Genomic DNA, 25,834 nt, shown 5'->3' with positions numbered 1-25,834 from the left:
TATTTTAAAATACGGAAGACCAAAACCGGATTAGCTCTAAATTTCAGCAATAAAACAATAATTAAACTAAAGATGGTTATGCCACTAAAAAAACAGGACAAAATATAAACTTAAATACGTGTCTGATCATGATAAATGCTCAAATTTTAATCTTAGTTTATAATATTTTTTAAATTTATCGTCTCTAATTTTTTACTTTATTTTTTGTTTTTAAATTTGTTTAAACAGTATTTTAATAATGAAATAAAAAGACTTAGATATCAATTTTAAAAATAAAATAAAAATCCAGGTAAAAATTTGGAAAATATATTGAAAATAGAAATAAAATCCATAAATTTTGCAAAAACAAAAATATATTTAAGTCTTTTAAATAATTTATTGTGTATAATGAGGAAATTAAAATGGAGGACAAAAAATAAATAAATTAACAAGTTAGAAAAAAAAAAAAAACCTTAGTTACTCACACTTTAGCTGGCGCTTAATGAAACGAGGGCAAAAGCCAAAAGTGAAAGCCGCTCGAGGGTCTGAGAAAGAGAGTGTCTGTGTGAGTGAGGTTCTTGTTGCGTTCTTTGACAGCGCCCTAAGCGGTTAATCGTTCCGAACCGAACCCAAACCCAAACCCTATTCAATTGGGAAGAAGCGCAGAAGCAGAGTGCGTGCTCTGAGGAAGCAGAGAAGAGAAGAGAACGATGAGTATATGGAACTACGTTGTCACAGCTCACAAACCCACCAACGTCACTCACTCCTGCGTCGGCAATTTCACCAGTCCTCAAGACCTCAACCTCATTATCGCGTATTCATCTATTCCCTTTCTTGTTCTCTTAGGGTTTTTTCATCTTCTTCTTTTCACTTCGTTTCTTCATCAGGAAATGCACGCGCATCGAGATTCACTTGCTCTCGCCTCAGGGCTTGCAGGTTCTTGCGCTCTTCCGTTCATACGCTACTTGTTTCAATCATTTTCTTTCAATATGCGTTGTTTGTGTTTTGTTCTCTTCATTTTTTGATGCATATGTAACTGAATCGGATAAATGTGAAACTGAAACCTATCTTTGCAGCCTATGTTGGACGTGCCGATATATGGAAGAATTGCTACGCTTGAACTCTTCCGCCCTCATGTGAGAAATTTAAAAGCATCCATGTGTCTTGAGTTGTTGTCTAATGTTTTAGTTTTATTTTATCCTTTCGTAATTTGTTTTTTGCTTGTTTTGGTCTCATACAGGGTGAAACACAGGATTATCTCTTTATCGCAACTGAAAGATACAAATTTTGTGTTCTTCAATGGGATTCTGAGACTTCTGAGCTTGTTACCCGGTATGTGTAAGGAAGCAACAATTTTTTTCCTTTGGAGTGGACTTGCTCATGCTCAGGATTATTTTTGAATGGATTGAAATCCACTTTGTTTCTAATCTTAACCAATTATTACGATTTTTTGGGGCATATAAACTGTCAGCTGGGGTGCTAACAATCTCAATGTGAATTTTGTAATGCAACAATCCAATTAGCCAGAATAGGTAACTTTATATGCAATGCGCAAAAGAGAGTTTTGTAACTTTGAAGCTGTATCCTTGTTAATAGATTAATTACTTCATTAGTAATACTTTTACTGCTAAGCTTTCTGACGTTGTTGAATGAAGAAATGGGGAGAAAACTACGATTCTGACATGTATTCTCTATGTGCTTGCACTTAACATAGCATGTCATTTCTGCATGACCAGAAAATCCAGATTGATATGTTTTGTATAGCTTTCCTTATGAAGAAGGATATTAGTGTCCGTTAGAAATTGTGAAGGGAAATTTTAGTTTGGTAAATTGCATACGCTTGACCTCCCAGACTGAACCTCGGGCATTAGGCTGCCTCTTTTACTTTCTTTTGAGTAGGATTATTTCCGGATAACTTTGTGGTCTTGAGTAGTGTCCTAAATGTACAAGCTCAAAATTTATGAGTAAAATGTTTGAATGTTTTCCTCATCCTGACCTTTCCTTATCTTAATTGAATAGGTCTTGTCTGGGTCATTTGAGACCCAAACAGGACTTTGGAGGTGGAGTTAAGTTGGGAATTGTAAGTCAAAATAAGAATGGGACCCCAGATTCCTAACTTAAATGTGTGCTACACTGCTACTTAAATATGGAAGAGTATATTCATGTAGGGCAAGGGAGGAAATCCTCCTATAAATTGAAAACAAATGAAAATAGTGAGCCAAAATAGCTCAAAGAATCAGCAAGGCTTTCAATTTCTGTATATTATATTAAAAATTTGAATTCCCAGTAAGGGCCATAATGGTTGTCTTGTTTATCAGTTTAATTCTCAAATTTATTGTCATCCAGGGCAATGGGGGATGTTTCTGATCGGATAGGACGTCCCACTGATAACGGTCAGGTATTTAAATTATTTTATTACTATTTACCATTAAAGCTTGGAAGTCATTGTATTCTTTAACTTTTGATATTTGTAACAACATTAATGATAAGTCTAGGATCATATGAAAGTTGTTCAGTGCATTTCAGCTGTTCTCCATTCTCTTTCTGCAGATTGGCATTATTGATCCTGATTGTAGGTTGATTGGACTTCACTTGTATGATGGTTTGTTCAAAGTATATAACTTCTCATCCACTATCCTAAAATTTTATATTCAAATGTCAATATGCTTTGGTTTACAGTGTCATAGCGTTTGAATGATTCACTGTTCATTGATATTACAGGTTATTCCCTTTGACAATAAAGGACAGCTCAAGGAAGCATTTAATATAAGGTAATTCTTTTTATTCTCTTGGTGGTCTACACATGAATTCTATTTATAATTTGACCTTTGCCAGGTATGCATAAGTGTAGTACTAGTAGCCAAGTCCATGACGTTGAGTAATGATTACCAGTCACCACAGTCCTAAGAAGGAACTCTGAACCTATGTCAAGTTAGATATTGTTGGTGTCTTTACATAAGATTGGAAGTGGTTTCTGCATCTCATGCATAAAGGATTTGGGTCAATAGTGAACTTAGGTATATCTTTGTTTGAAAAAAACGAAGGGAAGTATGAATGTACTTTTATTAGTTGATTTAATCTATGGATAATTGACGAGATGATTTTAAAAAATCCAACTTTCTCCTGGTCAGGCAAATGACATACCTCATTTCCCTTGGGTTTCAAATATCTTTGTCTTAAAGAAATTATTATTTAGGTAGAAATGCTTCTTTTTATTAATGATGAGGCTTCATATGCATCTTGGGGGATGAATAAAGACTTAGGTATTATGGGTGCCTAGGTACCACATCAAGTAGTACGGTATGGTTGGTGGAGTATTTAAGTGTTTGGTTTTCCCCCATTAGTAGGTAGTTTTTTAGGGTGGGTTTGCCAATTGCTTGGGTACTCTCTATGGATAAAAGGTTATGTTAAAGAGAGAACATAATGGAAACAGTGTAATAACAGATGGTGTTTGCTGTGAAGTTGGGGTTGAGAATAGAAGATTTTGAAAAGGGTGCTTGAGAAACTTCTTGCTCTCAATAGATCTTTACGCATGTGTGTTTATATCAAGGGTCTGAACCAGAAGTGCAAAAGTAGATTTAGGCTTTGTTTAGATTGAAGGATGGATTTGAGAAAGTGAAAAAGAAGAGAGAGCTGAAAGTGATGTTGTTTGGATTGACGGAAAGTGTAGAGAAATGAATGGAAAGTTTGTAACTGATTTAAATGATGTGAAAATAAAAAAATTGTAAAATAATTTAATATACGAAATAATTTTTAGAAATATAAATTAGAATTAAAATAAATTTTAAATTAAATAGTAATTATAAAATATTGGTAAAAATTATATTTAAAATAATAAATTAAAATATTTTCACAAAATATCAAAATCTACATTATTTTATTTCATTTTATTTATTTTAATTATTCATTTTATTATAATATAAAACATAGATTAATAAAATATTAATAATTAATAAACAAATTCTAAACGTTATATATATATATATGTATATATTTATATATAGCATAATTCTCTTGCTAACTGAAGTTTTGTTTAGAAGTAATGCATAATTGATTATGTTTTAAAAGCGTTTGTATCCTTTCTGATTGGGAGGATAGCTTGCAAACTCACTTTTGCTTAAGGTTAAAGTTTAATTATTTGGTTCATGAGTATGTACGTAAGTAGTTACCCAAATATTCTTAGAAGTAAAGTGATCAAGAGTCTATTATTTTAAGAAAAACTTGTGAAAACAACAAAAGTTTTCAAGTTCAATTTGCTATACATAATATTGATCAAATGTGTTCCAATTAAGATTCCCAAAGATAATTTGGTTCCATATTTTGGAACAAGGCCTCGAGCAACTTCAAGTATATGCTTCTTTTTTGTTTCCACTCGTTTTTGTTGTTGCATGTCAACACAAGACATGGTGGGTGAGCACAACATAACTTTTATGTTGTCAAAATTGCTTAACTTATGTGCAGGGGTTAACTTGTTAGAATAGGTTACCTCATCTTTTGTATTACGTATCTAGCACCTATGTGTAGATCATCATATCCTTTTTGTAATTTTATTGATTTAAGAACCCATATATGTGAATGGAACAACTAAGAGATAATTAAGCTCTTGAACATTTTTTCATATTTCCATTCTTAAGTTGGTATCAGAGTGGATTGATCCCGTTCTGTTTGTCATTTTTGGTGCATTCATTGTTGTCTGCTGTTAGCCACTGTCATTGGCCATCTGCCACTGTTGTCCTTAAGTCTTAACAAACACTTGGTTGCTTCGTCTCATCAAATGACGCAGAACCCAATACTCATTGTTGGAAAGCACTAGATCTGGAGTTCATCTCTTAGCAATGGAGTACTCAATGGGTCCATGAGGCTAGTTCCTTTTCACAAGTCGCCATGCACATTTGTAGGGATCACACGTAGACGCCCCTGTCCATGAATAGATCAAAATCTGGAGTTGTTGAAGAACAAAAGGATACCTTGGAGTAGGACAACGACGAGAAGAGCGGTGGAGAATCCACCAAGTCTAGCTGTTGTAGTTGTGGAGCATAGACCAAGTTGTGAAAGCAAAATACGTTGTCACTTTTTGGTATGGAGAGGATGAGAGGTTAAGTTAGAAACTATTCATTTCTCTATAATGTAATTTTTTTCATATATAACCGTGTTAAATTTAGGAGTGGGTGTTGGGCTATTTAGGCTGTCATTTGAGGTTCACTAGCCCAAAACAGAAACCCCTTAAGACTATATAAAAACTTTCGTTTGTGCAAATGTGAGAAGAGAGTCCACTTGCACAATCCTATCCACGATGTCTTCTATGATTCTACTTAGGCAATTTTGTCCATGGATGACTATGGAGAGAACCAAAATTGTAGATTAAGCAAGATTTTGTGTGTTTGGATGCAGTTTTCATTACCTTCACCGTGCCCATTACACTTTTATTCCTTGTTCGCTGCTGTGCTGTCAAAGTTTCTTTTCTCTTCGATGGCCACCACACCCTCCTAGCAGTTTTACGCTTTGAGCATTTTGCTCTGTAGCAGTTGTGATGCCCTTAATAAGCATTTTTTGCTTTTCTATAGCTGAATGAATCCTCAGACCTTTGATGTGACCTCACAATTGGATCTGCTTTTTTTGTTGACCACCTCTTGACTAAGCCAATCGATGCCCTTTGCCATCGATTCTTTAGCACTTCATTTTCATACAGTTGCATTAAATTAATGCATGAATCTCTGTCATTATTGAGTAACCAATTGACTGTCATTTCTCACAAAGTCTCTCAAGGGGTCTCATTAATGATACATATGCTCCAACATGAAGAGGAGCATTTAAGATATGAGTTGTTTACATTAAATAGGGAAATATGATTTGATTACATCAAATATGAAAATATCTATTCAAATATTTCTCATTATTAGTTATTGATTTTGTTCCTTCTAGTGTATCACTTTTTCATTATAAATGAGAGTATTCATTTTTGTACAGTTCATACAATTACAAGCAATCCTTACAATAATATTAAAATAATCTTATCTTGATTGTTGCACCTAAATCTTCTCGAACCCTTGTTTGAACTTAAAATTTAAAATAAAAACACATACAGTTGTTGACATTTTTTAAATTGCAAGTATTTTTAGAAATATTTCTTGTAATTTCGACCCCTAGTTTGTCTTACCCATTTTTGTTTCTGTTTCTGATATAGTTTATTTCAATTATAATTTATTTGTTTTCAGGCTTGAGGAGCTCCAAGTTTTGGATATCAAATTTCTTTATGGTTGTTCAAAGCCAACCATTGTGGTTCTTTACCAGGTTTCTAATTTTATTCTACCTATGAGGAAGACTGGCAACACATTTTGTATTACATGTTTGAATACTCTCTTTACTATTGGTTGAAATTGATTGGAATTCACATATTTTGGTGGGTCCCTCTTAGTTAATGAATTATTTTATTTTGTATTTTTCAATAAATTTTAACAAATAATTAAGTGTGTTAGAAACAGTATGTTAGAGTGTGTTGCTAGCATTCCTGTTCTACCTAATGTTTTGGGGTTATTAGTTGATTAGTTACATTGATGGAATAGATTGAGTCTGCGGTGTTATCATGTTTTGCTTCTTTCTTTCCTCTGCTCGTTTATTTTAGTCTTTGGGTCCACACTACATGCATTTAGGAATTAGGAGCTTTATATAAGGAGGCTAAATTTCTGTGGCTGGTTTTAGTGTAAGCTGTCCATCGGCATGTTTAGTTAGACCAGAATGCCTACACTTTAAGGTGTCTTTTGCCCCAAAATTTGTTATGGGGGGATTATGCACACATATTTTTACTGTAGTAGACCTGCCTACATATGGTCTAAAGATTGTTTGTACAGTCAAGTTGGAATCATTATAGTACCTACCCTGTTCGTTTTTTTTAAATACTTTCAATTTCTAATTTAGCATGTATTGCACTGAAGATTAAAATCATATTTACAGGCAAGTTCTGTATGTAACTTGTGTTTTATAAGTGACACAATTGTAATCATCACATTGACATGTATTAGAATTGTTGGTTGGCACAGGTATAAGACAATTTAACGAGTGCCAAAGAGGGTTTGAGATTGATTTCATAGTTGTACTGTTGTAGTCTCAGTTTATGACTGGACAGATTCATATTCTAGCATATCTTGTGTATTCTATGTTTCTATGATTCTATCATCTATAAAAATGTATGATGCATTTTTTTTTTTTGCATGTCCTTTATGCAATGCATTTGGTTGGAAACATATCTGTCATTTGCTTACCGATTTTGATTTTGATGGCTTTGACACTATATTTTATTATGACAGGATAATAAAGATGCTCGTCATGTTAAAACATATGAGGTTGCACTGAAGGATAAAGATTTTGTTGAGGGTCCATGGTCCCAGAACAATCTTGATAATGGGGCTGATTTATTGATACCAGTTCCCCCGCCACTTTGTGGCGTGCTTATTATTGGAGAAGAGACCATAGTATACTGCAGTGCTAATGCTTTCAAGGCTATCCCATTCGGACCTGTATGTTAAATAATAGTTTTTTGTTTCTTCCATTTAAATCATCTGTTGTGTTTTTTTTTTTGGATTTTCATGATATTTATACAATACATGTTTTTGGATTCCCTTCAATCTTAATTATACCTTATGTGTTTTCAGTCAATTACAAAAGCCTATGGACGAGTTGATCCTGATGGTTCTAGATATTTACTTGGTGATCATACAGGGTTGCTTAGCCTACTTGTAATAACCCATGAGAAAGAAAAGTATGTAATCTCATTCTCGTTTTCATGTTGGCTTAACAGATTTATTACTGTCTTGGGTATCAGCATATTCATTGAATAAACAATCTGTATTTATGTTATATCTTATTGTTTTATCATTTACATTTGTTTTGTAGGGTTACTGGACTAAAAACTGAGCCCCTTGGAGAGACTTCCATTGCATCTACAATATCATACCTGGATAATGCATTCGTCTACATTGGTTCAAGTTACGGAGATTCACAGGTGGGCTAATGAACTAGAAAATTACTTAATAATTTTTTGTTGCGAGTTTATAAAATGTTATTTCCAAATTTCTGTCTTCCCAAGTACTGGTTTTGAACGAGTATGCAGACTGATTTGTTTCATTATATTTATCTAATATGGAATCTGTATGTTATGTTGGGTTGAGTACTTATTAATTGTATTCAGATTTGTGAGTTGACTCTAGATGTACTTGTTTAAGTATAGCTTAACAGAGAGTGTAGCTTTGTTTATGTGGTAAATGGCAAGGTTGTGTTAGTTTAAGTAAACCCCAAACATAAGTTAGCAGTATAAATAAGAAATGTTCGCAATTCCAAATTCCTTAAAAAGGAAAAAAAATAGTTTCACCAAAATAGTATAATATTATATTAATTAGTAAGAACATAAAGCAGTAAGACGACTAGAGGGAGCTGCTTCACCAAAATTAAGCCTTTTTCAAATGATAGTTTCTTTTCTTCTAATATTTTTACTCTGTAATATAAGATAGGGAGGGAAAGAACGGATCTGTTTTAGGAAGCATTTGCAATATTATACTAATTAGTAAGAACATAAAGCAGTATGTCAATACACGTAGGAGCTGGTACACCCAAATTAAGTATTTTTCAAATGATATTTTCTTTTTTTCTAATATTTTTACTTGGTAACATTAAGGGAGGGAAAAACGGATCTGTATTACGAAGCATTTGTAATATCTGAGTGTTTTCTTCACCGTTTCCTCTATTCATGTTGTTTTGATGACTTTGAATTTTATTGTGGCCTATCTATGCTTAATACTTAGTCTTACATATTCAGACTTAACATATTGACAATTTTTTATGGTAAAATGCACAGCTTATAAAACTAAATCTGCAGCCTGATGCAAAAGGTTCTTATGTGGAAGTACTGGAAAGGTATGTCAATTTGGGGCCTATTGTTGACTTCTGTGTGGTAGACCTTGAGAGGCAGGGCCAAGGTCAGGTTGTAACTTGCTCTGGAGCCTACAAGGATGGTTCTCTTCGCGTTGTTCGTAATGGGATTGGAATTAATGAACAGGTCAGCTGACCTTCCTCTCACCCTAGTGTGAAACATTTGCACCCAAGATATTCAAAAGGAAAGAGAAAATGATTTTTTATATCAATAGCACATTCCTTGTATAATATTAATTTTTTATGCATGTATTTGATCAGGCATCAGTAGAGCTTCAAGGTATCAAAGGAATGTGGTCACTAAGATCCTCAACAGATGATCCTTTTGATACTTTTCTGGTTGTTAGTTTTATCAGTGAAACAAGAATCTTAGCAATGAATCTTGAGGATGAGCTGGAAGAAACTGAGATTGAGGGATTCTGTTCTCAAGTGCAGACATTATTTTGCCATGATGCTGTTCATAATCAACTTGTTCAAGTAGGTTCTTACCTTATTTTCTTACCATGTTGGTTTTCTTCTCTTAATTTAATTCCCACATCTCTCTGACAACATTGTTAAGAAAGCCATTCATGGCTGCAGAACTGTTTTGGCATAATGATATAGATTTACAATCAAATTTTACTGTTAGGCCATCTTTTTATATTTTTTCAGGATTACTTTCCTTTAATTTTCAAACTGTTTCACAACCTATTGATTACTAATACATATTTTTTCCTTTTTGGTATAATAATAAAACCTTTTTTTTGTTTTCTATAAAATTATAGAGATTTTTAATCTTCTGCGCACCTAAATAAATTACCTGGAATTTAAAGAAATGAAAATTTAAACTTTTATACAAATGGATTAATATTCTAGAAGCTTCTCGAGCTAAGTTCTGCATGTTCCTTTGTAGTTAATTTTGAATAATGTTCATAAATAGAGGCTCTTCTGCTCCATGCTTTTTTTAGTTTATTTAATTTTGTTTTATGTCAGTCACCTGCCATTATCTAATAAACCATTACGACAGGTCACTTCAAACTCTGTCAGACTGGTCAGTTCCACAACTAGAGAGCTCCGCAATGAATGGTTCGCACCATCAGGCTATTCAGTGAATGTAGCTACAGCAAATGCTACCCAGGTTTGATTATAGGAAATATTTGCTTGGTGGTTTAATAATTGCAATGGGTTTCCTTGTCAATCTTGCATTTCCCAGTAGAGGCAGATCAGAGCCTGTCACATTTCCCCTCCTACTTGTTCACATGGAAATGATTTTGATGTACTTTAGCTGTCAGGAAGGTGGAAGTAGGTGAACCATGAGCAGCAATTTATGATTAGTTTTAATGAGTTGAGCCCATGTTTTTCTATTCACTGCTTATTTGGGTGAAATTAGTGTTTAGAAAGCTCTAAAATTACTGAAAGTGGAATGCTAAAAATGCTACCTTTGATTAATCTTAAAACTAAAAAGTGGAAGACAGCTGAAAAAATGTTGATTCTGCAAGCGTTGACCATCTGCTAATGGTTGTTTAAAAATGTTGAGTGATGACTTTGTCTTCTGTAAGCATGAAAAATTTCAAGAACGTTTTCAGCTAATGTTAGTTAGGCGTATAGTTTCTTAATGCCTGCTTCCAGGATTGATTTTGTGATCAGTGAAGCTCCAATATTAAATATCTATATGAACATGCATGTGTTTTACACTGATAACTTTGTTACTGTTTTCTGTTTTGATATTTTAATTCAGATGTTATAATATTTAGTTTGTCCTATGTTTTTTATTAACATAAAACAATAATCCAATAACAGTGGAATGTTGAAGGTAAAAAAGTTAAATCATCAAGTTGCATACAATTTTTACTTATTTTAATTCCTCGAAAGTTGAAAGCTGGAAGACCCTTTCCAAAAGGTAGAAAATTCTAGATTCTGATACACTTAAAGCTACAGACTACATTTTACACAATAATATAATTTGTGCCAAATTTTCATTAGAATAAGTTTTATACTTGTGATTGTCAGCCAAACATAATTTGGGTCAATTGGTATACAGATACTAGTATTAATGTTGGCCACAATTTCTATCCTTGGCCTTTGATATTTATCTAGGTCTCCATTAATATAATTTCCTTCAATCTATATGTTTGATTTTATGATGACTATACACACTGAATTTGCAGTCGGATTGGTAACTATCATTACACCTTGATACAGGTGTTGTTGGCCACAGGAGGAGGGCATTTAGTTTACCTGGAAATTGGAGATGGAATATTGCAAGAAGTAAAACATGCCCAACTGGAGTATGAGATTTCATGTCTAGACATAAATCCCATCGGTGAAAACCCCAATCACAGTCAGCTTGCAGCTGTTGGAATGTGGACAGACATAAGTGTTAGAATTTTTTCTCTTCCAGACCTGAATCTCGTCACCAAGGAACAGCTAGGAGGGGAGATCATACCTCGTTCTGTTCTTCTTTGTGCCTTTGAAGGGGTAGGCTTTCCTTGTATTATTTTTTCATGTGCTTTATAGTTTTTTTATTCTGTCATTCTGCTTAGTTCTTTTGTTTCTGAAATACCATGAAATGCTCATCTCATTTAAATCTTTGGAGTGGAGGTTTTGGATTTTACATGTAGCCAATGCTAGGGATATATATCAGCAACACTAATATTCTTTTACTCTTCTCATGTTAATTTTTGTAATGTCCTTCAAGGATTAATTTAGGGATGGCTAAACTACTAATTCACAAGTTTAATTGCATTTTCCTTGTTAAAAATATCTTACTCAAATGTTACTTTTTTAATTTTATTCTCCAGATATCTTACTTGCTATGTGCCCTCGGTGATGGACATCTCTTAAACTTCATGCTGAACACAAGTACTGGCGAGTTAACAGATAGGAAAAAGGTATCTCTTGGGACACAACCCATTACACTACGGACGTTCTCCTCGAAGAATACTACCCATGTATTCGCTGCATCTGATCGGCCAACTGTGATCTACAGTAGTAACAAAAAATTACTTTATAGTAATGTAAATCTGAAGGAAGTGAGTCACATGTGTCCTTTCAATTCTGCTGCTTTTCCAGACAGGTATCTTGGTTCTTTTGTTAGTTTGCCTTCCTAGAATTATTGACATATCCACCTTGTGCTGTTTTTGGATCTTGTATTGTGCATTAATGTAAAGGTGATGGTACTGAATACACTGTTCATAACTTCCAACAGTTTGGCAATTGCGAAAGAAGGTGAGCTTACTATTGGCACCATTGATGACATACAAAAACTACATATTCGCTCTATACCGCTTGGAGAGCATGCTCGGCGTATCTGCCACCAAGAGCACTCCAGGACTTTTGCTATTTGTAGTTTGAAATACAACCCAACAAGTGGAGAAGACTCTGAAATGCACTTTGTCCGCTTACTGGATGACCAGACTTTTGAGTTCATATCAACTTACTCTCTTGACACATATGAGTATGGTTGCTTTATAATTAGCTGCTCATTCTCAGATGATAATAATGTTTATTACTGTGTTGGAACTGCATATGTATTGCCAGAGGAAAATGAACCAACCAAAGTAAGTTGATAAATTTGTAATTTTTCAGCATGTTCTAGTAAAAGCTTCTGACACCTGCTTACTTTTTCCATTTTAAAACATGTAGGGAAGAATTCTTGTTTTTACTGTTGAAGATGGAAAACTACAGCTAATTGCTGAGAAGGAGACAAAAGGAGCTGTTTATTGCTTGAATGCATTTAATGGTAAATTGCTTGCTGCTATTAATCAAAAAATTCAGCTGTACAAATGGGTGCTACGTGATGATGGAACCCATGAATTGCAGTCTGAATGTGGACATCATGGACACATCCTAGCTCTTTATGTGCAAACTAGAGGAGATTTTATTGTAGTCGGTGATCTGATGAAGTCAATTTCCTTGTTAATCTATAAGGTAAGCTTCTAAATTGTCTTGAAGCTAAGTTTTTTTTGTCTTATGCTAACCTTTCGAATGCTGTCTTTTTTTGGTTAAATTTATTTGTTGTGACGCAAACTTATATCTGGTTTTGTCAAATTTCAAACTGTTGTGCTGCTTATCGTTTTGGATGAGTGACGGATTTCTATTTTAAAATGTTCTTTAGTAATGATAAATTGTTGTTTATTGTTAGCATGAAGAAGGTGCTATTGAGGAAAGAGCTCGTGACTACAATGCAAATTGGATGTCGGCTGTTGAAATCCTTGACGATGACATTTACCTTGGTGCGGAAAATAATTTTAATCTGTTTACTGTTCGGAAAAATAGTGAAGGTGCCACTGACGAAGAGCGAGGTCGTCTTGAAGTGGTTGGTGAGTATCACCTTGGAGAATTTATTAATCGGTTCCGGCATGGCTCCCTCGTAATGCGCTTGCCAGATTCTGATGTTGGGCAGATTCCAACAGTTATCTTTGGCACCATTAATGGTGTTATTGGGGTAATTGCTTCTCTTCCGCACGAGCAATATGTGTTCTTGGAGAAACTTCAGTCAAATTTGAGGAAGGTAATTAAAGGTGTTGGAGGACTCAGCCATGAGCAATGGAGGTCATTTAACAATGAGAAGAAAACTGTTGAAGCCAGAAACTTTTTAGATGGAGATTTGATCGAATCATTTCTTGATCTCAACCGCAGTAAGATGGATGAAATTTCCAAGGCAATGGATGTTTCTGTAGAGGAGTTATGCAAAAGAGTAGAAGAGTTGACGAGGTTGCACTGAGTTTGTTATTTTTTTTTCTCACTTAGCGTCCTTCTTCCTTTTTTGTTTTTCAGGGTATGGGTGGGGGCTATAATATTATATGATATTTTTTTACCTCTGCTCACATTCGGTTTGTTTTGCAACACATGAATCACAATTGGTGTATGATATGAATGCCATGTTCTAAGGCATAATGGTGCTTTCCTTTCTATACTTTTATCAATTTCCTAATATTTGCTTAGTAATTTATGTGTTGATGTTCTCTAAAAGATAACTAACAAATCCCGCAGAAAACAAAATCTGGTCAGACGTCCAATATTAGTATGCATTATAACGTTCTTTCGAAGAATATTATGAAATCGTAATGCCGAAGAATTCTAGACCAAAGTTTGGTCATTGAAAGTTGGTAGTATAAGGCTTACAGTTACACGTTTCTAAAGAAAAGGTAGTTACATTAATATTTTCAGCTTAATTACAATAATCCTCATTATCTTTCAAGATTTTTCTCTTTTCTCAAAAACAGACTGGGCGTAAAGATACGAATCCGATTATTTTTAGTGTTCGTGAATTTGAAGTGAGAAAAATACTATGCAACTCTGATGTAATTGCAGGAATAGAGATGCGTTGCTAATGTATTCATATTTAGCCTTAATGGATGGGGCTTTGAAACTTACTTGCTGCATATAAATATAATGAGAACAAATTCATTCGAACTGTTTTTCAGGGAGATTATTTGATTTGTAAAAATCACCTCCAATGAACGCCTGAAAAAAAAAAAGATGCTTCTGTATTATGTCATAGCTTTTGAGCTAAATTTTCGACTCCCATAAAAAGTGATACCGAAAATTTATTACAGGGAATTGAATTGCAGCTTTTTATGTGTCTTACCCATACCCCATGTCACTAATCTTCTAACGAGATTGAGCTGTAACCCTTAATCCAGAATATTACATCTAATCCGAAAATGGCATCCTTGTTAAGATGATAGCATTGCTGATATATTTGGTTGTTGACAGATCTTCATAAACAAGGTGGCAGAAGGAGGTGGCTGAACAGTAGTAATATGCAAACATCCCATCTAGGCCAGATTTAAGATTCTCACTAATCCAAGCCACGTTAAGACAGTGGCCAAATAGAAATACCACATTCACATATATCAGCAAGAGCTTTGTAGAGGGCTATCTGAATCATAATCATATAAGATGGAATCTGATTTATCCTTAGAACTAAGCTGGTTAGTTTCATCAGCAATGCAAGCCTCGTTTCTGAAACCATCCACCGAATTAGTATCCCTGTTTCTTTTGTATACACCCCTACTCCTATCCAATAGCCCTTTCTTCATTAGGCTTGCAAATTCCTCTCTAATTTGTACAAGGGGATGATTCTGCACAGGTTCTTGACCGTAATAGGCCTCCCTGAGAACAACTGTTTGGGTGTCACTCTTCTTGGAAATATAAAATATACCAGGATGACGTTCAAAAGCTTTAGTAAACTTCTGAGGCAGTGCCAGGGGTCTACGCAAGTTGCTGACATTCTTGCGCTCAGTTTGTTTATGAAGTGTAAGGTGAAGGAGCTCATGGAAGACTCCAACAACCCTTTTCTCAGATACATCAGTACGGGGATCCAAATGAGAGGCATTGGTGTAAGGTGAAGTATAGGGGAGTTTCTGCCACTCTTTCAACCACTCCATGCATTTTCTTTTCAAACCAAAACCCCTGGTAAAACTAACTGAAAATGCTAACGTTCCATTTTTTATGTCTTCTTCTCCCTTTTGTTGTAGATAACTATTCTTCTGTAACTCCGAGATGGCAAGCTCGTCATCCCAAAATAACAATTTCAACCCAACACGATCATCAGGAAGCCGAACATATGAGAATCTTTCAGGGTGATTTGGAATAAAAGAATGCTGGTAATCATATGGTAAACCCAAATCCCATTTTAACTGGTCAATGGTTTGTAGTGGAAGGGTCCTATCGCTTGTGAGCATAAGCAATTTACACAGCCTATCCCTGAGTTCCAACTGACGTTGCTGAATGATGCTGACTTCCTGGTAGTGGAGATCCAAGGCTTCAGGACTCAAACTGAACCATGGGACTGGAGAGCCTCCAGTATCAAGGAAACAGGACTCAATAAATATATTCGGATATCTTCTGATGAAGGTAGAGAGTTTGAGGTCCCCGGGAAGATCAAGTTGTCCACGGTAGCGGGAAAGATGGTATATTGGAAGACAGCATTGGGAAGAAGAATGTATGATGGAGACAAGGGTCCCAGTTGCCTTAACATCCCTTTGACCAGCAACAACACCATCCAATGTCCTATCTTTTACCCATTTCAATTTTATGTTCACCAGACTAAACTTCTGCTGGTAAATGTATCCTTGTTCATAACCGTGAACAAAACCAGAATTTCTCGCAATACCAAATACCCCACGGAACATAATATAAACTAGCACACGCAGATTCCCTTTGGACTTATAGTTATCGAAATCCACACTTCGCTCCAATAAAAGCTACAGAAAGATCCTCCTACCGCTAGGAAGACAGCATTCGATACAAAATGAGAGTTGATACTAAAACAAGAAATCGATTTCCTAGAACCACAAAAACAAAAATCACATGTTTATGAGCTAATCATCATGGTATTATATTAGGACCTTTCGGATACATATATCTTCACATCACTAGAATCAATTGGAAGAGCCGTCAAATGCAAGAGCAAGTAGAAGCACAGTGACGATTTATGCAGAACAGACCTAGGTAAAAATTCGTCCTTCACTGCTTCTCTCTTCAGTTTCTCGCCCTTTTGGGGTTCATGCTGCCTTCTCCTTCTCACCCACACATCCCTGTTCTCCTTTTCTCTTTGGTGTTAGTGGGTTGGGTCATATCAGTGTCTATTTTTTTCGGATTTCTTTTTCCTGGACCCATATTATTACTAACTGCACTTCATTCTAACGGCAAAATGACTAAACCAAGGTGCAATTAAATATGAGGGTGCTGGAAGTAATATTCTTTTTTACTCCTCTCTTGTTATTTTGACAAATTCTTCCTACATCCAATTTTTTTTAACCTGCACCTTACATAGTTTTAAATTTCCGAAAATCTCTTACTTTAAAAACGAAAATCTAAAATTGAAAATAATATATTATGAAAAACTAGATACGAAAAAGATTATTGTGTTTCATAAATAAAAATTCAAAAATCAAAATCCATTTAAAAACAAATTCACAACACAAAAAAAAAAATTTAAGAAAAAAAATCTAAAAACATACTCCAAAAAAAAGAAGATCTGAAATATATTTTTATATGTAATTCTATTTTATTCAAGGACATTTTCTTTTTTCATACTAAAACAAATTGGGTGCATATATGGTGAAGTAATTGCCTGCTCTTTTTAGTATCTGCGCCTCACTTTAAGTCCAACATCTTTTTTTTTTATGTAAAACATATTATATATAATATAATAAATATTAGAAAAATATTTAAAAATAATATATAATATGATAAACTAATAATATTATTTTTACGAAGTAGAGTTTTGGCCACTTCTTGGGTTTTGATTCCTAATTCTGATTAGAGTCTTGGCAAATAGAAAGATTTAATGTCATGTCAATAAATATTCTTGTTTTTTATGATGACTTTCATTCTATACCATTTTTTTTTCATTTTACTATATTTGTATTATTCATCACTTTCAACATTCAGAAATAGCGACACTTACAACGTCTACATATCACTGCAATCTAAAACATTTTTTTTATATATTTTAATGTATGTAATTTAATTTTAAAAGGATTAATTTTATTTATACTAATATTTTATTATGTAATTTTATTTGAATTTATACTTTATTTTTTTAAACCTTAAAAAATAAAAGTGAAATAGAATATCTGTAAAATGGAATCTATAAATATTTTTCAAACAGGTATAAAAATGTATTATTTTAGAGAAAGGGGATGACAAATAATCCATAATAAGTGATGGAATGAATTACGTTATCTAGTTGAATAGTCAAGTCGCGAGAATTATCAGAAAGCAAGTACTCACGCTACCATTTCAGAATCTAAACCCAAATAATTATATCGGTTTAATTTATTAATCATATTTTATCTGAATTAAGCTAATTTAATCACAAGTGATTTGAGTATTAAAATTGTATTTTATAAATATATTAAATTGAATCAAATTAATCTGAAATAATATTAAGAATTTTATTATAGTTTTATCTTTCTTGATTTTTTTATAATTATTGTAACTTTTGGTAATGTTTAGTTGGAATAAGTCAATTACAGTAAAGGTAGAGTCTCTATATACTTTTCAATGACGGGCGGAATTTATAAGGGAGGTACTAATTTTGAAGTGTTTTTTTTTTTTAAAAAAAAGTCACTAGCTAGTGTTATTGGTGATTAGAAAGGTGCATTTAGTGAAAGAGATACTTCCAGGGTTATTTTATCGTCATTACAATAAAATTATTAAATAAAAATAATTTTTAAAAATAAAAAATAATTAGTTGTTATATTAATTAAATTAGATATTAAGTAAGTAGCCTTTCAAAAGGAAGAAATAATATATGGTTGTCTCTCTGTTAAGCTTTTACTATTAATTTGAGTGATAAGCTTTTACTATTAATTTGAGTGATGATTCGAGTGACGAGAAGTATTGTTCAATTCAGTTGATGACTAAAATAATAGTTCTATTAAATTCCATTTTAATACACAATTCATCAATTCAATATCAATAAGAATAATACTCAATGTAATTTGAAATAAATTCTCTTAATTAGGAGTTACTTGAAATCCTAATAATAATTTTAAAGAGTTAGATTTTCGGTACAATACTAGACACCTCAAAACAAATAACCAAATCATACTAAAATTAAATGAAGAAGCAAACTAGATAAGATAATTACTTTTATATCAACTAACCAAATCAACGTGAAACTTAAATACTATAATTTTTTTAAAAGAAATTTAATTTAAAAAGATATTTAGCCTGAAAGGAAATTTATCGGGTAGAAATGTTTTGGAATAAGTCTACTACCACGACAACATGAAAGAAGAATTAAGAAAATAAAATTGAGAACAAAATGGGGGAAAAATAAAAGATAAGGAAAATGAGAGTAACCACAATATTATTACTACTATTATATTTTATAAAAGTATAATGAAAAAGTTGATAAAATATTTTTTTACTCGTGTAATATTTTAAAATTATAATTATTTTATTTTATTAGTTTTTTTAAAATATTGAAATTAGTAACTTAAATATTTTTTTATTTATGTAATATGTTTAAAATCATTAAAGTTTAAAAATTATAATTACTTGATGTTTTTACTTATATAATATTGATAAAGTCAGTTATATTAATATTTTTAATTTTGAAGAAAATGACAACTATATTATGTTATAATATGAATTTGAAGTGTAAAAAAATAAAAATAGTTATTATAAATTTTTTTACTATATTAAAGTATACAATTCTTGATAATTATAATCAACTATAAAACCTAAAAATTTACTTCCTAATTAAGCTCAAGGGTTTTTATATGAATATTTTGCCATCCCTTCAATTTAATTTCAATTCATATATCACTACCTTCCCATTGATGACCATTATAACAAAACAAAATATAATGGAGTCATATTTAAAGTTGCAGAAAAATCAATGTTGCTTCCTTTTTCTTTTTCCCACTTTCTATATTTTATGGAATAATGGGACATTAATTTTAACAAAAAGTAACAAGATTCTATTCCTTTCTTTTTAACTTGGAGTAATATATTTCAATTGGATGGTGTAAGTTGTTGTGATCTCATTTGATCTCTTTCCTTATAACTTACACAAATTATCTCATTATTAATAGCTTCATATAAATTTTAATTTTAATCAATCTAAAGTATTGAGTTATAACTACACATTATTTTGATCATGTATATGTCAATTCTTATGAAATATGCAAGTAATTAGATGACAATTTTAATATTGATGTATATTTTTAAAAAATTATATTACAACATTTTGATATATAAAGGAGATATTAAATAATTTTTGGATAATATAAATTTTATAAATATAATTTATGTGAAAGAAACTTTAATTTAAGCGTGAATTTGAAAAATGTATAAATTTTTTATTTAAAATTGATGAATGATAGAATAATTTGTATGAATTATACGTGTATTATTTACCTTCCCTCTCGGTACACATTAATAATTATAAAAATCATTTAATAAAATATAATTTACAATAACTCACTGACTACTCTATTTTTATATAGTATAATAGAATATATAGCATTTTTTAATATATGTAAAATTAAATTAATATAAAATAATTAGGAAAATGAGTTATTAAATTAGTCTGATTTAAATTCATCAATTCATGTATTTGTATTAATATAGTATATGAAATAATTAATAAATAAATCAATACACAAATTAGTTAGACAAATTCATTATAAAAATTTATGCAATGTACGATAATTCATTAATCAATTCCATATAATTCATTACTTTGACTTAATTGTTGATTATACAATAATGCTATCTTTTGAAAATTTATTTTATAAGTTTAAAGAATAAGATTAGAATCTATATATCCTAATTAACAGAAGTATCAACAATATGCAAATTCAAAATTTCATACAAAAAAAAATATTAATGATAAATTTTTTTTGTATATTTTGATTCAGTTTAAATATTTTTTTCTTAAAATTATTTATTGAAGATAATAAATATTAAAAACTAATTAGAAAAGGTATTTATTTAAAAGCAAATTATCACATAATGGATTAAAAAAAATATATGTGATGGGAATGATTTAACATGTTTTTTTAAAGAAAAGTATATAGTAAAAATTTGATGAGTTTTAAGTATTGATTAAAATGAAAAGATGAATTAAAATTTTGGTTGGTAATATAATAGTGTGATGAACTAAAAGAATCTTTGTGTATGTGAATGAAGTGAGGGATATTGTAGTTTACATCTTTGACTTCAACGTGTCTCCATGTGACTCATTTTCTTCCTCTCTATCATACCATGTGCATTTCCAAACTTCATCTATAAACACTGTCTTTTCTTTTCCAAAATAAACAATTTCTCACTCAAATGCTCTCATATATATAATCCAAGATACAATAAAAGTCTTTAGTGAGTGCATTTTTTTTCCAAATATACTCTACATTTTCCTCATTATTATTATTTATACCTTCTATAACGCAAAATTCATTATTATTATTATTTAAGTCAACCAATTGTGATTTCAATGTCATGCACATTATAAGTCTTAACTCTACGCCACAATACCAGGCACACCGATTCTGCAGTAAGCAAAAACTAAGAAACGGCTTTCTTTCATTCAATTTTCTAAAACGCACTGTCGTTTTGTTTTTCTTTCTGTTACAGCTCTCTCACAGGTATACGTTGCACTCAGCAGGATGGGAGGTGAGGACGCGATTCACGGCGGAGTGCGGCGGCGGGGATTGACATTCCGGCGAAACGACTTCTTCCCGGAGGAGTCGTTCAAGAGTTGGGAGAACTACGCCAGAGCGATTATGGACACGCCCTGGAGGCTGAAGGATCGAGTGCTGAGTCGATCCGAGGACCACACGGAAATCGTGGAGATGAAGGCTCGGAGCAGCCACGAGATGAAGAAGACGCTCAACTGGTGGGACCTCATGTGGTTCGGCATCGGCGCCGTCATCGGCTCCGGCATATTCGTCCTCACCGGCCTCGAGGCCAGGACAGAGGTCGGACCCGCCGTGGTGCTCTCCTACGTCGTTTCCGGTGTCTCCGCCTTGTTCTCCGTCTTCTGCTACACCGAGTTCGCGGTGGAAATCCCCGTCGCAGGTTCCGTCTCTTGCACTCTCTCTTTTGCTTGCGCACAGGTTCACTTTTCAGGATTTCAGACAAGAACACGTTTAAATCTTCATATACAAAAATAACTGCTTTGAATCTAGGGTTTTAAATAAAAAAACCTTGATTATAAAAGTTAGATTTTAGAATTTTTATTATTATTATTTAAGAAACCAATTAGTTTAAATAAATATAAATATTAATTTTTAATACATTATATATTCATTTGTCTTTATTAGTTATTAAGAAGGTTCAGAAACGAACATTTAAATTATTACTCAATTATTTATAACAGTGAAGGTATTAGTGATATTTGTTAATAAAAAAATGATCGTTATCTATTATATAAAAAAAAGTTTGTTGTAGTCGATGTGAAGTTTGGGTAACTTGATTGGTTCCTAAAGTTTGAGAATATCTATGTTATGCATAAGAGGGTGTGATTAATTGACCGAGTGAGTGCATATGAATGACTAATTGGTAAAAGGCCCAATGAGTTGGATTTGAATAATGTGGATGATTACAAAGTTAAAGTATCTGTGATAATCTCCCGCGTAATCATAGGAATCAAATATATTATTATTTTATTTTAAAAATTTGTTTATTTTAATTTTTATTAAGAAAATAAAATATTTTATTATTAAAAAGGTTCTAAAATTGAAATAAGATAAAAAAAAAAAATAGTGTCTAGGAATTATTTTTTATGACTATTGCAGCAGCAGCAGTGTCTGTAAAGAGAAAATAAAGTCCAAGAGTCAAATTACGACAATGATACATTTTACGACTCCAATTTTTTACTTCACCCCGTATTAAAACTTTTAATATTATTATTTTAATATTTTTAACTATAAATTTATCTTTTATTATATATATTTATTTCTAAACCTATTTATTTCTCCGCCTTTCAACTTTTATGTGACATATGAAGTGTAATTAAAATATATGTAAAGGAAATGATATTTTAGACTGCTCAAAAAGCATAAAAATGGTGTAATTTAGTTGTGTAATAATACATTTTCAAACCTTAATTTTTCATATAAAACAAATTTAATATTATTATTTTAATATTTTTTATATAATTTATTTCCAAACCAACCTTTTATTATGTATATTTATTTTTAAATTCATCACATAAATATACAGTTCCATAAATTATTAAAATATATTTTTTCTTAATTTTAAATTTTTGATAGAATGATGATATATTCAACCATCCACAATAATAAACATACACTTTGACAAATAAATAAATTAATATTTTAATTATATTTAATTTATTTTTTAATATAAAAATTATTATATTATTATAATGATTTGTCATAGGTATGTATTTGGCTTTTTGTGTCAACAAAATCTTTTCCTTGCCGATATGAATAGCTTCTGGTCTTACACCACTTTAATGCTGATGTTGACTTCAGCTTAACTTTTTTTTAAAAAAATAAATTAAACTTATACTTTTATAAAAAATCCAATTTGGTAATACGAACTCATCTGTCTCAAGAATCTTATACGTACCTAATTTCACGAGAAAACATAAGTTTGACTTTTCTAAAGTGTGAGAAGAAAATGCTATATGGAACTATTAATCTTGTTTTGTTACAACTAATAAGCATTTTGGCTATGTGTTGTTTTTGTCAGGTGGATCATTTGCGTACTTAAGAGTAGAACTGGGAGAATTTGTGGCCTTCATAGCTGCCGGAAACATCCTCCTGGAGTATGTAGTCAGCGGCGCCGCCGTGGCTCGGTCATGGACTTCTTATTTCGCCACCCTCTGTGGCCATCACCCTGATGATTTTCGTATAGTAGTCCACAAAATGAACCCTGACTATGGCCATCTTGACCCTATATCCATCGGAGTCCTCATAGCCATCACTATCCTTGCAGTGTACAGCACCAAAGGCTCTTCAATATTCAATTTCATTGCCACAATCTTTCACTTAATTGTCATTGCCTTCATCATCATCGCAGGCCTCACGAAGGCCAACACCGAAAACTACACCCCTTTTATGCCTTTTGGAGTTCGTGGCGTGTTCAAGGCTTCAGCCGTTCTTTTCTTTGCCTATGTTGGCTTTGATGCTGTCTCAACCATGGCTGAGGAAACCAAGAACCCTGCGAGGGACATTCCCATTGGTCTTGTGGGCTCAATGGTGATTACAACATTCGCATATTGCTCGCTAGCAGTGACACTATGCCTCATGCAAAGCTACACCGACATTGACCCAGATGCTCCCTATTCGGTTGCGTTTAGTGCTGTGGGAATGGATTGGGCTAAGTACATTGTTGCATTTGGGGCGTTGAAGGGAATGACCACTGTGTTGTTGGTGAGTGCGGTGGGTCAAGCTCGTTACCTAACCCACATTGCACGTACCCACATGATGCCTCCTTGGTTTGCTCATGTTGATGAGAAAACTGGGACACCCGTCAATGCCACAATTTCCATGCTTGCAGCTACAGCCGTGATTGCTTTCTTCACTAATCTTAATATTCTCTCCAACCTCTTGTCAATTTCCACTCTCTTCATCTTCATGCTTGTGGCTGTGGCGCTTCTAGTGCGCCGCTATTACTCAAGTGGAGTGACCACAAAGGGGAATAAAGTGAAGCTCATTCTGTGCCTTGTGCTGATTTTAGGGTCTTCGTGTGGAATTTCTGGCTATTGGGCGATCAGTGATGGTTGGATTGGGTATGCAGTTTTCGTGCCGTTGTGGATTTTAGGGACTGGGGGTCTTTGGCTTTGTGTTCCACAGGCAAAGCAACCGAAACTATGGGGGGTGCCTTTGGTTCCATGGCTACCTTCTTTATCTATTGCCATTAACATATTCCTTCTTGGCTCAATTGATAAAGATTCATTTATCAGGTTTGGGGTGTGGACAGGGTTCCTCTTGGTATACTATGTGCTACTGGGACTACATGCTTCTTATGACACAGCAAAAGGGTTCGAGAGCCAAAAAAGTTCCGTGGATGTTGACAAGCACTGGAACAAGGTGGAAGAAGGGGCAAAAGGGGAAGTGCCTCTTACACCAGTTACAACTCATTAATGTGTAAAAGGTTGCCGTAACTAGACAAATTGGCTTCTCTGCAAATAGTTTATTTACACTTATGATATTCTAATTAGTTGTGGATGTGTATTTGTCAAAAATAAAAACTGTGGATGTGTGAACAACTTTTGTTATTATTTGTGATGGTGAATTATGTGTAGAGTGATCATCTTTAGAAAAGTGCTTGCTTTTATGATAATTTATCTCTATCAATAAAAACAATACTATAAATACTTAGTTTGTATAATAAGTGTTGAGATATTTTGTTTTTAATACAATAAAAAAACTACATTGTTAACATAATAAGTTTTACATTGGAAGCTTTATAAAAAAAAGTTTTACATTGGTTACTTTTTCATAGTTTTGATTGAATTCAGTTTAATGATTAATATAAATGAATATATATATATATATATTTGATTTTAATAATTTTCAACATGTATTTATTAAAAAAAAAATTAAAGTTAATATATACCTAGAGTCTTTAATAAACACATATTAATAAAATTAACAGAATTAAATTTGTTATTAAAAATAAATAAAACACCAATTCAAATTGACAATATTTTATGTTTTGAAGAAATATAATACAAAATAAAACCAACCAATTATCATGAAATAAAATTTCGATGATGCATAACCATATAGACCATACTACAACATGTCATTCGAAATGTTTGAGTTTCCTAAACTTCTTTCCTCCAAAAATATACACAGATAATTATTATAGGAATGATATCTCATCTCATATACATCCTTATACTTGTTTTTTTTTTTAAATTACTAAAACACATTTAATTTATTAATCTAAAAATATTATATTAATTATTATTTTGTCCTTAGTTTCGTAACTCATTTATAGATTATACATTGATATTTTTAACTTTTTATATAATTATTTAACATTTATCCAATGATTAATTTAATACTCTTATTAGATATTTATATAATTATAATGTATCTCTAAAATTGAAACAAAAATATTTATCTTTTGACATTAAATATCTAATAGTATCATGTGTTTTACTAGATTTTTTATATTTTATAAAATATTATTTAATTAATATTTAAAATAGTTAGAAGACATTTATAAATGCGAGTAGGAATATACTTTTTCCTATTGAAGATGAGCTGTTGAACATATTTATACCATTAAGTAATAAGGAAGAAAATGAAGATAAATTTTTACTAAAAGATAAATATTGTCATCCATCCTAATGGAAGGGAGAGAAATATTTTTGTGTTGATTTATTGGAGGAAAAGTTATTATCTAAAGATGAGTAACAATTATAATCCTTCATCGCCTTTCATAATTGAGGTCTAAAGTTTTAGGCTTTAGATAATTTGAGGTGTAAGTTCCTTAAATAATG

The 25,834-nt window shown here is 32.2% G+C and overlaps 3 protein-coding genes across 3 annotated transcripts; 2 read left to right on the top strand and 1 right to left on the bottom strand.

The window, feature by feature from the left end:
* The first annotated feature begins 449 nt into the window (after positions 1-449).
* LOC137812282 (DNA damage-binding protein 1) lies at positions 450-13,830 on the top strand. The gene is made up of 19 exons (XM_068614211.1): positions 450-793; positions 867-915; positions 1,056-1,115; positions 1,220-1,311; positions 2,326-2,377; positions 2,530-2,592; positions 2,701-2,750; positions 6,195-6,270; positions 7,284-7,493; positions 7,629-7,735; positions 7,870-7,978; positions 8,828-9,028; positions 9,163-9,378; positions 9,908-10,018; positions 11,083-11,358; positions 11,682-11,956; positions 12,089-12,440; positions 12,526-12,810; positions 13,025-13,830. Exons 1-19 carry the CDS (start codon positions 690-692, stop codon positions 13,604-13,606), a joined length of 3,270 nt encoding a protein of 1,089 aa, XP_068470312.1. The 5' UTR covers positions 450-689; the 3' UTR covers positions 13,607-13,830.
* A 524-nt stretch (positions 13,831-14,354) lies between these two features.
* On the bottom strand, positions 14,355-16,449 carry LOC137812283 (protein WHAT'S THIS FACTOR 9, mitochondrial). Its single transcript, XM_068614212.1, has one exon. The coding sequence runs from the start codon at positions 16,020-16,022 to the stop codon at positions 14,742-14,744; it is 1,281 nt and encodes a 426-aa protein (XP_068470313.1). The 5' UTR covers positions 16,023-16,449; the 3' UTR covers positions 14,355-14,741.
* A 4,398-nt stretch (positions 16,450-20,847) lies between these two features.
* Positions 20,848-24,660, top strand: LOC137812281 (cationic amino acid transporter 1-like). The gene is made up of 2 exons (XM_068614210.1): positions 20,848-21,426; positions 23,068-24,660. Exons 1-2 carry the CDS (start codon positions 21,015-21,017, stop codon positions 24,462-24,464), a joined length of 1,809 nt encoding a protein of 602 aa, XP_068470311.1. The 5' UTR covers positions 20,848-21,014; the 3' UTR covers positions 24,465-24,660.
* The last annotated feature ends 1,174 nt before the right edge of the window (positions 24,661-25,834 follow it).

Source organism: Phaseolus vulgaris, chromosome 2 (genome assembly GCF_000499845.2).
Source record: "Phaseolus vulgaris cultivar G19833 chromosome 2, P. vulgaris v2.0, whole genome shotgun sequence".
NCBI classification, from domain to species: Eukaryota; Viridiplantae; Streptophyta; class Magnoliopsida; order Fabales; family Fabaceae; genus Phaseolus; species Phaseolus vulgaris.
Note: the sequence above shows the minus strand (reverse complement) of the source record. Positions and strands in the feature narration are given on the sequence as shown.